This window comes from Cornus florida, unplaced genomic scaffold, assembly GCF_030987335.1.
Source record: "Cornus florida cultivar Cherokee Brave unplaced genomic scaffold, ASM3098733v1 CherokeeBrave_3.0.0_Hap2_Chr08, whole genome shotgun sequence".
In the NCBI taxonomy this organism is placed as follows: Eukaryota; Viridiplantae; Streptophyta; class Magnoliopsida; order Cornales; family Cornaceae; genus Cornus; species Cornus florida.
Window position 1 is genome coordinate 47,810,951 of NW_026775578.1, and position 16,367 is coordinate 47,827,317.

Here is a 16,367-nt window from a genome sequence, read left to right on the forward strand (position 1 = left end):
AATGAGGGTAAGAGATATACTCTCATCATGAAATGAGACTCACTTTATTTAGGATGGTTGCAAATATATATATACAAATAAAGTGAGTATATATATATAATGAATTATCAATCTAACCATTAGCCAATTGAATTCTTGAATTATTTTTTAAGGATGAAAATCACTGTTTGTTTTTTTTTTTTCTTCTAGTTGGTACTCACACACACATGTCTCCACCGAGACTCGAATCTCTGATCTCTCTTTGAAAGGTAAGGACTTGGTACCGTTAAACACCTATTGATCAAAGGCGGACAGAGGGGTGGGCAAAGGCGGGTTGTAGCCCACCCCAAAAAATATATATATATTTTTTACCATACTAATATTAACTCAGCCAAATATATATATATACAGAATTGTTCTCTTGCTCCCTGGTGTGCAAGAAAATGCATGCACACCTGAAGTATTAACCGTCAGATTCTATTTGACAGTTAAAAAGTAGTTTGTGTTTTTATATCCAACGGTGATGATTTATTTCTTGTATAAATTCCTTGCACACTAATGAATAGGTGAACAGTCCTTTATATATATATATATATATATATATATATATATATATATATATATATATATATATATATATAATATTAGCCCACCTAAGCCTTCCACCCAAGTATGAAACGTGTTAAAAAGGCGATGCTTAGCAGGGTTAGAGATGAATTTCTTGTTAACTACATGACCATCAACCTTGAACAGGAGCTTGTTTGAAAAATTGACATAGAGTCTATTATTGACGAATTTGAGTCTTTAAAGACTCGTCGAGCACAACTTACATAGATATTTTGTAATCTTTGAATTCAAATATTTATCTATATTATGTTATTTATTTATTTTTTTGCTTAACAAATTTTGTTATGAAATTTATGTTTAATATTAGTCCACCCCAACAAAAAATCCTAGATCCGCCCTTGCTATTGATAGATACGTTTAATATGCAATGTGCCATTGACAAAAAGTCTAATGTTTGGGTTAATCATGGCAATTGCTTCCCAAAAGCTATTCGGTAATCACTATTTGTTCAAATATATTTATGTATCTGTATATATATATATATATATACTAGGAAAAGGCACGTGCGATGCACGTGATCAATGTTTTGTAACTTATTTTATTATTTGATAAATTATGTTATTAAATAATTATTTATTTTTCTTATTTTTTAATTGTTTTAATAATGATTTTAACTTATTTTATTTTAATTCATTTTATATCAATTAAAAAATATTTTTTATATTAATAAATAAATACTGAAATACTAAAAGAAAATAAAATAGCTAATTTGTGATAGAGTTTTATAGAGTATTTTTTATATTAATTATTCTTGTCTAATTAGATTTCCTTTTATTAAAAAAGTCATAATTAAAGGTAATTTGTGGTAGAGTTTTAAAAAAATTATTTAATTTTTTATATCAATTAATAAATGTAAATGCAAGAAAATATCTCTCCAAATTTCTTTAGAGTTTCATTACATTTTTCCTTATTCTCCACTTTCTCTTTCTCTTCTATGCCTATTTATAGGCAATTACAAGTGTTATAACTAATTTCTTATGTTGGGCTCTCAATCCTCAGGCCTTCTTCCTTTTGGGCTTGACCCAATCCGGTGGATCTCCGGTGTTAGGCCTATTGTATTACTCTTTAAGCTTGGGCTAGAACCTGCAGCCCAACCCGATACTCTCCTATTGGGTCAGATCCGGCCCACTCTATCTTTAGTATCCTCAACTGCCCCCATAATTACTCCCTAATAAATTAGGGGGTAATTATTAATGGCTGCGAATCATGATTTTGACGGCTCAAGGAGATCTTATGGGAAAAAAGACGGCTGGACCTAGAAACGATGCTTCGAGATTCAAAAAACTTCTCGTTTTCCTGAAGCTTCGGCCTTCTGGCCCACTTTGTCTTTATAAGTCTCAAAGATATTCCCACAACCCTCTTTACCGTCACCATCCTGCCTTGCTGTTAGTCAAATCCTTGCTTGTCCCTTTCGAATCAAATCAAATCTCTTCTGGTGAACTCTTGCGAAAGCTTCTTTTCCAGCGATCTCGCAGTGCTCTTTGCAGTCTCCAATCTTTGAGGTTAGTTTTGCTTCTATTTCTTCTTTCTAGGGATTTGCTTTACTTTCCCAGAGTTCTTATTCGCTTTCATCATGACAATCGACCTGGATATCCTTCGTATGAAACTTAATCTCCCCAGTGACGTTCAAATTAGGGTATGTCCTAGAGATGTAGATGTCAGAACTGGTACAAGTCTTCTTCCCAGCGAAGTTCTATTTTCCCATCTTCATTTTAACGTCATTAGGTTCCCTCTGCACCTCTTCTTTAACTATGTTTTTAATAGATTAGGGATTTCCCCTCTGCAGGTAAATCCAAATTTTTTTAGAATCTTATCCGTTCTGCTGCTCCTAACCCGTGACAGAGGTCTGGATCTTGATCTCATAGATCTTCTCCTCTGTTACAAGGTTAGCAAAATTCGAACTGATGAACCGTTCTACCACTTCTACCCGTTTGAAAAGAAATCCATTTGTAAGGACACAATCAAATCTGAGAAGGGTTGGAGAAAGAACATAATAGGGGTTAGGGGGGCCTAATCTTCTACGGCTGCAAAGGATTATCCAATCCCGAGCGCCTTTGGCGTGTGCTCTGTTTCTTCGTATACAAAATTCAAAACACACAAGATCGATTGTCCCTGTGAAACTTGTATTCCTCACTTTTGCACTTTCTTATGCCGTTCCCTGGGCATTCCTTGTAATGACTTGAGTTATGGTGTTTGCAAGGATAGGGTTAATTACCTGAAAAAGTATGTTCTGAACAACATTCCTTCCTGCTCATATCTCCTTACTTCAGATAACCTTTTTGCCCTTTCAGTTCTCGGCAATACAATAAGTGAACTCAAGATCCTATCCTTTGGTAGGAAGAATGGACCCTCCAAGGACCACTGCCGCTTCTGCTGTAACCTCTTCTCCAACCTCGGCATCTTCTTCTGCCACTATCTCTGGCACCTCCCCTTCTATAAATCCGACCGTGGTAACTGCCAGCCCGGTCATCAACGTTCCCCCTACCAATCCGAGCACAACTTCTTCAGTTAGCAACCCTCCGAACGCTATCACTATTGCTGCTCGTGAAAGTGAGAGAGGGAAGAGGCCCCTGCCTAATGGTACATCTGGCCCAGAAGGTATCCCTCCGACAAAAAAGGTTCGCACCTCTGGGCCGAGTGTGCCCGTGTCTCCACTAACTAGGCCCCCTGGCCCCTCTGGGTCTGTCACAGCCACTGCTTTTGCCTCCATAATTGCGCCATGGAGTCCTCGGTTCATACGAGCGGATGGGACAATCGTGAAGCCGAGCGAGACCATGTTCAGGGATGGTCCTACTGCCATGGCATATTATAGGAATATGTGGATTCCCAAAGACATTGAGGTGGCTAGAGGTTTATCTCAAAAGAAAGTGTTCAGCTGCTTTCCCTTATCTACCATGGAGGTATCTTTTTCCCCCTTAACCACCAGATCTTTTCATAGTTTTTACACTTGACCTCCTCTGACCATGCGCTTGATTTAACCAGTATTCATGCATATCTCTACAGACTTTGTTCGGTATGATGGCCATGCGAAAGCAAGTGGAATTGGAGAATGCCAAGGCTCGTAAGTTTTCTGATAGCCTTGATGTGGCCAAAAAAAAGAATGAGATCATTAACGTCAAAAATGCCGAGCTAATGATTCAGCTTGACAAAGTTGAAAAAGAGAAAGGTGCTCTGAAAAAGGAGGCAGATTCTCTCTAGGATGAAAAGGACGCTCTGCAAATTGAGAAGAGTGTTTGGCATACTGAGCATGAATCACTTAGGGCTGAGAAAGGAGAACTTCAGCGCCTACTTAGTGATGAGCAGATCGCACGAATGGCTTTCCAGAAAAGGGCCTTGGAAGAACGCGATGCCTTGCTTAACATTATTGGTAAAGTAAATGGCGGTATGATGGCTTTTTATGCTCGTTTTTCCATGGTCGATGCCCTCAGGTATGCACAGGGGTTCCGAGAGGGTTATACCGACCGCGTTCCTGCTGAAGGCCAGACCGGTTCTACTCTGGATGAAGTTGATAAGAAGTTAGAAATTGATCCCCCAGGAGCTTCTTCCAGGGTCACTTCTACTCCTACCACTGATCAGCCTTTGGACGTGCCTCCTCTGTCCACCCTGGTCCCTTCTGCGACCACTGTCGAGGTTGAGACTCAGCAAAACGACTCTGTTATTCAGCTTGATTTTCCTCCTCGTGGAGATGGGGTGACCAATGGTGGCGATGAGATAAGTCAGCTCAACCAGGAGGGTGATGGAACAGAGGCAATCAATTAGGGTTCTTCTGTTGCCACAATTTCTTTCTTTCTATACTCATGTCATCTGTATACTTCATGGGTTGTAACCTCAAAATTCTTATTATAAATGAGATGACAAATTTTTTGGCTGAACTTTGCTCCAAATTTTTTTACATTTTCCCATTGATTACACATGTTCATCAGTAATAACAATTAACTTCATATTCAGCTTCGGCAAGTTTTGGCATTCGGCTCATAGTGCCAGCTGCCACTTACTTTGCTGAGTGGTTGGCACTCGGCTAGAATGCCACTTGCCACTACCACTCTTCATTTTTTAGCAAGTTTTTGGCATTCGGCTCATAATGCCAACTGCCACTTACTTTGCAGAGTGGTTGGCGCTCGGCTAGAATGCCACATGCCACTACCACTCTTCATTTTTTGGCAAGTTTTTGGTATTCGGCTCATAATGTCAGCTGCCACGTACTTTGCAGAGTGGTTGGCGCTTGGCTAGAATGCCACTTATCACTGCCACTCTTCATTTTCTGGCAAGTTTTTGGCTTTCGGCTCATAGTGCCAGTTGCCACTTACTTTCCAGAGTGGCTGGCGCTAGGCAAGAATGCCACTTGCCACTGCCACTCTTCATTTTCTGGCAAGTTTTTGGCGTTCGGCTCATAGTGCCAGCTGCCACTTACTTTGTAGAATGGTTGGCGCTCGGCTAGAATGCCACTTGCCACTGCTACTCTTCATTTTTTGGCAAGTTTTTGGCGTTCGGCTCATAGTGCCAGCTGCCACTTACTTTGCAGAGTGGTTGGTGCTCGACTAGAATGCCACTTGCCACTGCCATTCTTCATTTTTTAGCAAGTTTTTGGCATTCGGCTCATAGTGCCAGCTGCCACTTACTTTGCAGAGTGGTTGGCGCTTGGCTAGAATGCCACTTGCCACTGCCACTCTTCATTTTTTAGCAAGTTTTTGGCGTTCGGCTCATAGTGCCAGCTGCCACTTACTTTGCAGAGTGGTTGGCGCTCGGCTAGAATGCTACTTGCCACTACCACTCTTCATTTTTTGGCAAGTTTTTGGCGTTTGGCTCATAGTGCCAGTTATCACTTACTTTGTAGAGTGGTTGGCGCTCGGCTAGAATGCCATTTGTCACTGCCACTCTTCATTTTCTGGCAAGTTTTTGGCGTTCGGCTCATAGTGCCAGTTGCCACTTACATTGCAGAGTGGTTGGCGCTCAGCTAGAATGCCACTTGCCACTGTCACTTTTCATTTTCTGGCAAGTTTTTGGCGTTCGGCTCATAGTGCCAGCTGCCACTTACTTTGCAGAGTGGTTAGCGCTTGGCTAGAATGCCATTTGCCACTGCCACTCTTCATTTTTTGGCAAGTTTTTGGCGTTTGGCTCATAGTGCCAGCTGCCACTTACTTTGCTGTTTTTCAAACACTCAATTTTTCAGATGAAAATAACTCTTTATAGATTTCAAAATTTCGTACATTCATACGTACACAATTTGAAAATAAACAATGATAAAATTGGAACTCGACTTTCTATTGATAATACATTTTCAGAGATGTAGCATTCCATGGCTTGTTGACTAGCCTTCCAGCCATGGTCTCTAAGGTGTAAGCCCATTTTCCTATGACTTCTGCAATTATATATGGGCCTTCCCAAGGTGACATCATTTTTTTAACCATTCCTACCTTCCTTTTCAAAACCAGATCACTTAGTGCAAAGTCTTTATAATTTACCTTTTTGTTATGGCTGTTCATAAAGGTCTGCTGGTAGGATGCGAGCCTTACTGCCGCTGCATCTCTCTTTTTGTAATACCTCTAAAATTAAAAAGGATAAAATTGGGATTTAAATTTCATTCTATGTGCATTTTTGTCTATTGATTTTGTAATTTTTGTATTTTGTTTGTTTTATTTAATTATTTGTAAATTGTTACTTATGTACCTGTATTTCTTTATTTGGTTAATTATTTTCTTTATTTGAATTATGGTTTGTTTAGTTATCTGAGTTAATTGTATTGTTTGTTTTATTTTAAATTGTATTTTAAATGCCTTGGTTAATTATTTAATTGTCTTTAATAAGTGCTTAAGTAGAAGTAGAATTAACAGTTTTCAGTTAGGGTTTCTTGGAGCCGTCATACAAGTATTTAACGTGTATGTGACTTAAGTTTATGGGCCGACTCTAGTTTAATTAGGGTTCTGCCTTAGCTCTAGTTTAATTAGGGTTTTCTAAAGGCCTATATATATACGTGTATTAGTTTCACTAAGGGTTTTGGAAGAACCCTATTCACGGCACAGTAAAAATAGAATGTAACAGAGAGAGAGTTGAGAGAACAGAGGCAATGGTAAGAGCTACCAAGGACTAGAACAGAGAAGGTCAAAGGAGGGTTGTGGTGGATTAGATCACACCCATAGGAGGCTTGAAGGAAGTTAGTAGTTGCCGGAAACTTAGAGACGACGCGGGGATTTCATTACAGAAATCACAAGCAAGTTATTCTACTTTCTCCTTCCCTTTGGCTTGTGTTCTGTGCACCTAGGTAGTCTCTAGGGTTAAATAAATTATAAACTAAAACTTACATGTTAATTGTATGTTATATTGATAATCTGTTTGGGTTGTAATCGAATCTATTACAGAATTCGTACACATCTGTTTTCAGTTTTATTGGAAAAGCTTGTTAGTCCGGTTGTAATTTTAGACTCTAGGGAATTTGTTGGGTCTTAAATGGCCTTGCATGATTATAATATGTCAAATTTCATTATCTGTTGTCTGAGAAATTGGTCTGAAATAAATTCGTTCTTGTCTGTTCCAGTTTTGCTCTTTAAGCATGCTAGTAAATTGCTTAGTTAAATCTCTGTATTTGATTTCAAATTGTTGTTCTAAAACCATTGGGAGGCTGTTTTGGTATTAATAAGACCCTAGGATAAGTTTTAGAAATCAACTGAAGGGTGGACATAGGCTGGAGAAGAAGCAGAAGGACGAGGACGGAGCAAACGGGGACTGGAAGCTCTCAAAGGATGTGAGAGCCGGCTCCATGGATGTGGGAGCCGGCTCCCATACTCATTGAGCCGGCTCTATATTCTTAGAGCCGGCTCTACATTCTTAGAGCCGGCTCCAGGCTCAAAAAAAAAAGAGCCTGCTCTTGGAATTTAGAGCAGGCTCTTTCAAATAGTAGTTTTCTGAATTTTTTTTTTTTTCTACGAAATGCTTGGATACTGTTGGAGCATGGGAACGTTTCTGTTGACTCTGGGGTTTTACAGAGGGATTAGAGGGTTGGCTTTGAGAGTTATTAAGTCCTTAAATTGAGTAAGGTTGACCTCTAAGTGAATGAAATTAACAGTGTGCTAATTTAATAATTGTGCGTACGGGTAACGGCTGGAAGGAAATTTATTGTCTAATTTTAATTTGACAATTTAAGGGGCTATAATATAGTTCTAATTTAAAGTTTAAATGTGTGATGGAGTCTTTTGAATAAGAATTAGACTTGTAGCTTATTAGGGCTCTGTGCTAACAGATTAAACAGAATATCAGTATACATCTTAGCACGTGGTTACCTAATGGAGAAAATTTAGTTGCTCAAATTAATCTAGCAATTTTATGGGACTATAATGTGATTTAAAAACTTATTTTTAATGCATGATAGAGTCATTGATATATTAGATGTGATCTACGCATGCTATGGATGCTAGTTGTTGAACCTTTAAACCGTTTCCTGCAAATACATGGTTTAACTCTTGGATTTAAATTGCTAAAACTATAAATAGTCTTCTGTAATTATTTGGGATGGTTTTGGATTGTAAATTGCTATACTGTTATTTATAAGTTGTAATTTACATGGTTTGGATGTTAATTGTGGGATCTTAGATATTATCATACAAGTAATTGGATTATGGTTTTGAACTGAAATTGCTGTAGTGTGGTATAAACTATTCTGCAATTACCTGGCTTTTGGTTTTAGTTATTAAATTACTGTACTGTTATTGATAGTCTGTAATTTTTACATGGTTTTGGATTTAAATTGCTGAATAAATATATTCTGTCAATTACATGGATATGGAGGATTGTATGCACCGGTATGGGACGGTGACATACTAGGGGACGGTTTAGCTCAAAACGCCTAAACCTAACCTAATGGATTAAAGGAATGGATTTAAAAATATTGAATCCTAATTGTGTTAAGTCAAATCAACTGCAACTAAGTTGAGTGGCTTCCTGGATTAATGGATGATAGTTAAGTCATATCAACTGAATAAGTTGATAGGCTAACTAGCTTATTTATTGTATGTCAGTTCAATAAATATTTGAACTACATACCCTGGTTTTGGACGGACTTTATATATATGTTTATGGTACCACGAGATGAGCTTGAGCCTCAGACTCGTTGGTTAGGGTGCGTATATGCAGTGGATGCGTAGCTGGCTATAGTAGGTTGAGGTGTACCCTGTTAAGTCTAGGTACTCATGCCCACCTTTGGGTGCGTTTTTGCATGTTGCCTTCTATTCAGGTTGAGACCCCTACTGTAGTCCAGTGAATGTCCCTTAGTGTGGATATATATAGATATGTATGGACTAGATAGCTATTGTTGAGATATCTAGGGTGTATCTGCGTATCGAGTCACTGTTTGGATTGTAGTTAGAGAAGAATTTGCATGTGGGCCTGACCCACTCTTATTTTTACAGGTGTTTGTTAGTTCCAGACTCGGAGCTGGATCGTGCTGAGCAGATACAGTTATTCACTCCACCGATGACCAGGGTTATGTTTCATATTTTAGACTTGGGTTTCATTTCCAATCTTTTGAGTTCAGTGAGATATTTTAGGGGTCCACTAGATGGATTCCCGAGTTGTAATAGAAATAGAGAAGTATGATGTATCAGAATCATTCTTTGTTAATTAAATTTTATTCTGAGGGTTTTTGGATTATTATTCTAGTTTCTTTTCAGTAATTTATTTATTCTTGTTTTTCTTATTTGTATTCTGTGTTCGATTATTGTTAATTGGTTTGATATCCTCGGGTAATCGGGCGTGGGCCTGGCCAACCCGCATCCGGAGATCCGGGGGTATCACAGTTGGTATCAGAGCACTCCAGGTTCTAGTGTCCTTAGGAGTGTTTTCGTTATAAGACTTCCGCGTTGCATCTCTTAAAAACTTAAAGCCATATTAGGATTCGTTGTACTCTTGTTACGGTTTGATAAGAGGAGTTGATGCCAATTATATTCCATAATTATGGAATGGTTGACACTAGGAGGAGGATCGGGTTCAGGGTGAAAGTGATATGGACCCAACGGAGTATAGGAGGATGTTGTCAAGTTCTTTGTCAGAAACAGAACTTGGGGATCAAAGATTTAGTCCTAAGGTTGGCATTACTTAGACAGTATACGCCAAGACTGGATTAAGATGTCGGTGTTAGGTCTGTATATCTGGGCCAACACAAATTTCAGATATTCTCAGAAAGGAGACAGGCGAAGAGTAGGATTCTGAAAAGGGTCCTACGGGACGAAATTTCAGTGTCTCCAAGAAAGGGGATGTTAAAGCTTGAAGATGAAGGATCGCATGGAGGTGATCTCATTCATCAGCAGTATGGTGAATGATACTAGTAGAATTGGTGTAGATCAATCTAGATGTGGATAAATTTTTTTGTTCTCCCTCAAAGAGTCAATTGAAACAGTACTCTTCGGTTGGAAATCGGATAGAGTTCTCATTAGAACAAAGACATGATTTTATATCACATTCTGGAGCGAATGGGGATTAGGTTGTGACGTTCTATGGTACGTTGTAAAACCACGATAGACGGTTTACATTCCGCGTATAAGGAGGATAAGGGGTAAGCCTTTGGTAGTTGCTTAGGCAAAAGAATGTTGCTTCTAAGCTATGGTTACAGACAAGCTTCAAGGTTGGATGATTACCAACGAAACTACGAAATGAACTTTTGTAACATAATTTGGGAACTTAAGTTCAAAGGAGGTTTTCTTCTCTGGAATGGAGGATGTTTTAATTGGGAATTATATTTTGGTTGTTTTTGTTGCATTGTGTGTATCTATGTGTTTGATTTTGTTATTCTGTGTTGCATTTTGATATTATGTGTTTCGTTTTGTTGTTACGTGTTTCATTTTTGTTAATTTGTCCGGATTAGGAGTATGGAGTGGTTGGGGACACAAGTATGTGATCAACCAACTATTATTTTGACATGGATAATAGCGCTATGTACGCTAGGATTTGTAAATAAATGGTTATATGATTGGGTAGAAACATAAACTCCTAGCCAATCTATTGGACTTGGATGTGCATCAATAGGGTATGTTACTTGGGATGGGATAGTTTAACTACCAATAAGAGTCGAATAATCTACAATGAGTAGTTGGATATGCTCTACGCTAGGTTGGGATTTGTTTTTACAACGCCATAAGAAAGGTGGTTATGAATGTTTCGGGGGATTCGTGGGGTTATGGTAGGTAAAGATAACTGTAATGCCACTATGGTTCGGACAAAGGATTTCGGGCTGGTAGGTATTTGTTAGAATGACGCCGAGAAAGGATAATAGACTGATTAAAGTTATATCAGTCTATTCGAAATTTAGACATGATTTTTTGAGGGTGTCATTTGAAGTAGTTACTGGTATTTGGAGGAGGAACCAAAGTTTCTACACTATATAAAATGTGGAAATTGTTTTAATGTCATAATTTGCAACAATTAATTGTTGTTTTGACATTGATGACTATATGGAGGATGGGAAAAGTTTCATAAGCTTTTGAAGTAGGACAAGGAGTCAAATGAACACTATTTATATTACAAAGGTAAGGTGTGTCAAAGATAGGATGGTGAGATTGGTTAGCTATCATAAGGAAGCGGTGCACGGTGCGCGTGAAAAAGTTATACTGCATGGTTAGCTTTTGACGATGCTCCAAATTAAGTATTGGGTGCAGATGGAATTTGGTGGTACCAAACTAATGGTCCTTTTGGTAGACAGATTGGGAGGAGGATATAGGGACTGAGGTTCACAACACTTGGTTCTTTCTTCATTCTGGCAGATAATATGATTTCTAAATTAAATCAGTTCAGATCTTGTTTATTTTGAACTAGTGCAAATCTTCAAGTGGTTAGTGAATCAGTGGTCCGAACCTTTGGCATTTATCACATCTTCTAAAGAATTCTTCTGCATCTCGTGACATGTTCGGCCAAAAATACCCCTGCGTTATTGCTTTGTGCGCTAAAGTCTTCCCCCCTGAATGATTCCCACATACACCTTCATGAATGGTTCGCAATATCTGCCGAGCCTCTGTGGGGGTGACACATTTTAAATATGGCCCAAAAAAAGATCTTCGGTATAACTGGTTATGCACTATGGCATATTTCGCTGAATTTGACTTGATTTTCCGAGCTTCATCCCTTTGTTCAGGCAGAATGCCATCCCGTACATAAGTTATGATCAGATCTATCCGGCTCGGTTCATATGGAATGACATTCACCTGCCAAGGATCTGAGCCTGAAGGTTCTTCGAAGATGGATTGTTGGTTCAATATACCTACTGGGATCACCCTTGCCAATGTCTCCCCAGAACTCGAAGCACTGCATGCCAATCGATCGGTGTCTTCATTTTGCTCCCTCGGTAACTAGACAAACTTGACATTGTCAAAGTTTTTAGCCTCGCGCATGACGGCAGAACGATATGCCTCTATTGTTTCGTCCTTAGTTTCATATTCGCCATTCACTTGCCGAATAACCAACTGTGAGTCACTAAAAGCGGTTAAGTTCCTGACTTTCAGCTCGTTGGGTAACTTAAGTCCCATCAGCAACGCTTCATACTCTGCTTCATTATTAGTGGCTCGGAATTCAAGTCTAAGCGTTTGACTTAGGAATGTGCCTTCTAGCGTCTGTAGTTTGATCCCAATGCCTGCCCCCAGCTAATTTGAGGATCCATCTACGAAGAGTTTCCATGGACAACTGCGAAGGTCTTCCTCCACATCTTCTGAATCACATTATAGCAAGAAATCAACCACTGTTTGCCCTTTAATAGCCGTTCTGGGTTCATACGTTATGTCAAACGAACTTAACTCTATGACCCACTTCATCATTCTCCCCGAGAGGTCTGGCTTATGCAGGATCACTCTGATTGGAAAAGCGGTTATAATGACGATAGGATGGGATTCAAAATAATGCCTTAGCTTCCTTTTTGCATTTACAAGCCAGAGTATCACTCGTTAGGCCTTTGAATATCTCCGTTCGGCATCAGTCATTGTTTTGCTGACATAGAACACTGGGTAATGAGCTCTTTCCTTGTAGCGGATCAGAATAGCACTCGTTGCAATATTAGATACCCCGAGGTACAAAAATAATTTTCTCCCAGTTCGGGAGCAGACAGGATTGGAGGGCTCTGCATATATTCTTTCAAACTAGTTAGCGCTTATCACTGTTCATCCCTCCAGGCCTGTCTCCCATGGCTTCGTATGGTATCAAAGAGTGGCTTGCAGCGATCTGACAGCTTAGAAATAAACCGGCTCAATGCAACTATCCGACCTGTGAGGACTTGTACTTCTTTAATTGTCTTTGGTTTAGCATTCTTAGTTAGAGCCTCTGCTTGGGCTGGGCTAGCCTCGATTCCTCTATGATTAACCATATGTCCTAGGAATTGACCAGAACTTACGTCGAATGAGCATTTGGTTGGATTAAGCTTCATTCTATATTTTCTCAATACCTCAAACACTTCCGGCAGATGCTTCAAATGGTCAACTCCTTTCTTGCTTTTCACTACCATGTCGTCAATATAAGCCTTTACAGTCTTCCCCATCTGATCCTTGAAAATCTTGTTGATCAGCCTCTGATAAGTTGCCCCAGCATTCTTTAATCTGAACGGCATAACTTTGTAGCATTAGGTCCCTCGTTCAGTTACAAAAGAAGTTTTCTCCTTATCAGCCGGGTTCATAGGGATTTGATTGTATGCTGAATAAGTATTTAAGAAAGTTAAACGTTCGTATCCAGTAGTGGCATCCACCATTTGATCAATCTTTGGCAGCGGGAAACTATCATTCGAACAAGCTTTGTTTAAATTAGTGAAATCAATGCATATTCGCCACTTCCCATTCTTTTTTCGCACAACTACAACATTCGAAAGCCAGTCTGGGTAATATACTTCTCTAATGAATCCCGCATCAAGCAACCTATCAACCTCCTCGGCTATGATCCAATTACGCTCTGGAGCAAATCTTCTCTGCCTCTGCCTCTGCCTCTGCCTTACAGGCTTCGCGTTCGAATTGACGTTGAGGGAGTGGCAGGATGACGAAGGGCTTATTCCGGGCATGTCCGAGTGGCTCCAAGCGAACACATCAGCATTCTGAGATAAAAAATCAATTAACTCCCGTTTCTCTTCCTCGGCAAGTCTTATTCCTACTCTGGTTGTTCGTTCCAGTTTGTTATGATCGATCTGCACATCAACAAGGGGTTCTTCGATCAAGTTCCCCAACTCCTCCTCCCCACTTTGGCTGGGTGGAGGCTCCTGTAATTGCTATCTGGGGCTTGCAGAACGGATGGGAGCTTTTCCCTTTACAGATTATTTCAGCGTTATAGAATAACATTCCTTAGCTACAACATGGTTCCCGTGAATGTCAATCACCTTATTTCCGTCAGGCCCCAGGCATCTCATCACTTGGTGTAGAGTTGAGGGAACACCCTGAACTCTGTGAATCCACCCTCTGCCCATCAGAAGGTTGTAAGATGGATGGATCTCAACAACCACAAAGCTTTCTATCAGAACCCTTTCTGCAGCCTGTACTGCAACTTCTACCATACCAACGGGTTTCACCCGTTTTCCATCGAACCCTAGCAAGGGATTTGCAGTGGGCTTGAGCCTCTCGGGTTTTATTTCGAGCCAATCGAACGTGTCCCTCGGCATAACATTCGCGCTACTTCTAGGATCAATCAGGACTCGTCGTACCAAACATTCCGCTATTGTCAGGCCGACGACTAATGGATCCTCATGAGGAATTTGAACACGTAACAGGTCGGTTCTGTCAAACTTTATCTATGTTGATGCGCTCTGCTGGTGCAGAGTGTTTACACAGCCTATCTTCCTCTTCATCTGTGCCTGGCGGAGGTGTGTTCGAAGCAGTTCATCTGACTCCTCAGTGGGTTCTGACCGACCGTGAATTGCATTGATTATTCGAACTGGTTGCGAGTTGTGGGAGCCTGGGTTCTGATTCCTCTTCACGTGCTCTATCGGTCGGTTCTGTTCTACCGCCGAGCCTTGAATATAACTTGCGAACTCCCCTCTGGCTATCAGCATCTCTACCTGTCTCCTTAAGTTTCTGCATTCATTAGTCTGATGCCCAAAGTCAGAATGGAATGCACAATGCTTAGACTGGTCCCTCTGTTCGAGGGGCTGTCTAATTGGTAAAGGAGATCAAAACTTATCTTTATTTTCTTAGTACAACCTTGTTAAAGTGACTTTTAATGGAGTAACCAGCTCTTCTTCTCTGGGCCTCTTCTCAGATTTCCAAGAGGTCTGACGCTGTGGCTGAACCTGCTTTTGCCTGATCTTTGTTTTGGTTTTCTCTTCTGTTGATATGATGGATGTCTTCCGAGTGTTAGCTGCCTCTTCTTTTTCTAAGCGCACAAAACCATCAACTTTTTCATTGAGTTCATCCATAGTCTTCGGCGTATTTACTACCAAGCTTGTGTGGAATGGAGTGCCACGAGTCATGGCTAATTTAAACATTTGAACCGCCGTAGAAGGATGACATTTAATCACCATGCTCTTAGTAAGGTTAAACCTGGTAAGAAAAGCTTGGAGACGCTCGTCCTCATGCTGCTTCATTGTGAATAGGCTCGAAATGTCCTTTGCTGTACGTTTATTCCTATAGTACTGGCTTATAAACCGATCGCATAAGCTTCGGAAACTATCCACTGAGCCCATCGGCAAGTTCTTGAACCAATTGAGCGCTGGTCCAGCTAGACTTGTAGGAAAGCATTTGCATATCAAGGAATCGTTCTCAGTGTTCAAGGCCATTTTCAACTGAATGTGATATACATGATCAATCGGATCGGTCGTCCCGTAAAACAAAATGAAAACAGGCATGGAGAATTTTCTCGGAATCGGAGCATTCAGAATTTCATCGGTAAACGGCGAGTCAACCGTTCGAGCCGCTGAGCAGAGGGCTTTATTCTCCCTCTGGAACCCTGCGGTTGCTCTCTGATCTATAGATCTCCTTTTTGAGCTTCGATAATCGAACGTTGCCATGGAAGGCCGATAAGACGGATCGAATGATCTTTCCTCCATAAACTCCTTGTGCCACGGCAGTACAGCTTTGTGGCGATCAAACTCCATTGCTTTTTCTCAGCCGAGCATTTCTTGATATGGATCGAAAGTCATGGCTTCGTTTCGCCTGATCTGTTCACGTCATGGATCCACGTGAGTTGATCCTTCACGATCATCAACACGATGAGGATTTGGTGGCAAATCATTTGGCCAGACCTCCTCGTGGTGAAAATCTGTCTAGTTGTTCCCTACCTCCTCATCGTGATGTGCAGCACCGGGACGTAGAACTTCTTCTCCTACCTGGAGCGGTCGCGGAATCACCGGAGCTTCTTAACACTGCATTTCAGTCCTTAGCTCTGCATTCTCTCTCCTGAGAGCTTCGATCATGCTCGTCAACTCATCAAGTTTCATCTGCTGGACATTCTCTACCGGATTGGAGTTCTCACCCCCAGTCATCATTCCGGACTGGAGCAAAGGCATGAATTACAAATTCTAAATCAGATCTGAGTTTCACTAACGCGAATCACGTCAGATCTGGACTCAAATTTTATGAATTACGTTCACCACTTGCTAGATCTGAGCTTTCCTAGCTTTGAACTTGTTAGATCGAGCCACGATAGAATGAATCACCGCTGCGTAAATCTGACGCTAATTTCTCAAAATCAATCAGGAATCAAGAACTTCTCAAGAGCAAACCGCAATCTCTCAGATCTGGATTCAACTTCCAGAAATCAAGTTTCGTCTTCACGAATCAATCTGAATAAACATGATGTTGATCAAACAAGAATCAATCTTC

General features: G+C 40.4%; 2 protein-coding genes across 2 annotated transcripts; both read right to left on the reverse strand.

Annotated features, from left to right (window-relative positions):
- Positions 1-13,189: 13,189 nt before the first annotated feature.
- Positions 13,190-14,209, reverse strand: LOC132270190 (uncharacterized). The gene is made up of 2 exons (XM_059771388.1): positions 13,931-14,209; positions 13,190-13,813 (listed from the first exon to the last, which is right to left on the reverse strand). Exons 1-2 carry the CDS (start codon positions 14,207-14,209, stop codon positions 13,190-13,192), a joined length of 903 nt encoding a protein of 300 aa, XP_059627371.1.
- Positions 14,210-14,737: 528 nt separating this feature from the next.
- On the reverse strand, positions 14,738-15,640 carry LOC132270191 (uncharacterized). Its single transcript, XM_059771390.1, has one exon. It carries the CDS (start codon positions 15,638-15,640, stop codon positions 14,738-14,740), a length of 903 nt encoding a protein of 300 aa, XP_059627373.1.
- Between the last annotated feature and the right edge of the window lie 727 nt (positions 15,641-16,367).

Coding starts and splice junctions, on each gene's coding strand:
- LOC132270191 (XM_059771390.1), bottom strand. CDS start 15,640: ATGGAGTTTGATCGCCACAAAGCTGTACTGCCGTGGCACAAGGAGTTT.
- LOC132270190 (XM_059771388.1), bottom strand. CDS start 14,209: ATGCCGAGGGACACGTTCGATTGGCTCGAAATAAAACCCGAGAGGCTC. Junction 13,814..13,930: donor TGGGGCCTGACGGAAATAAG/GTGATTGACATT, acceptor TAGCAATTACAG/GAGCCTCCACCCAGCCAAAG.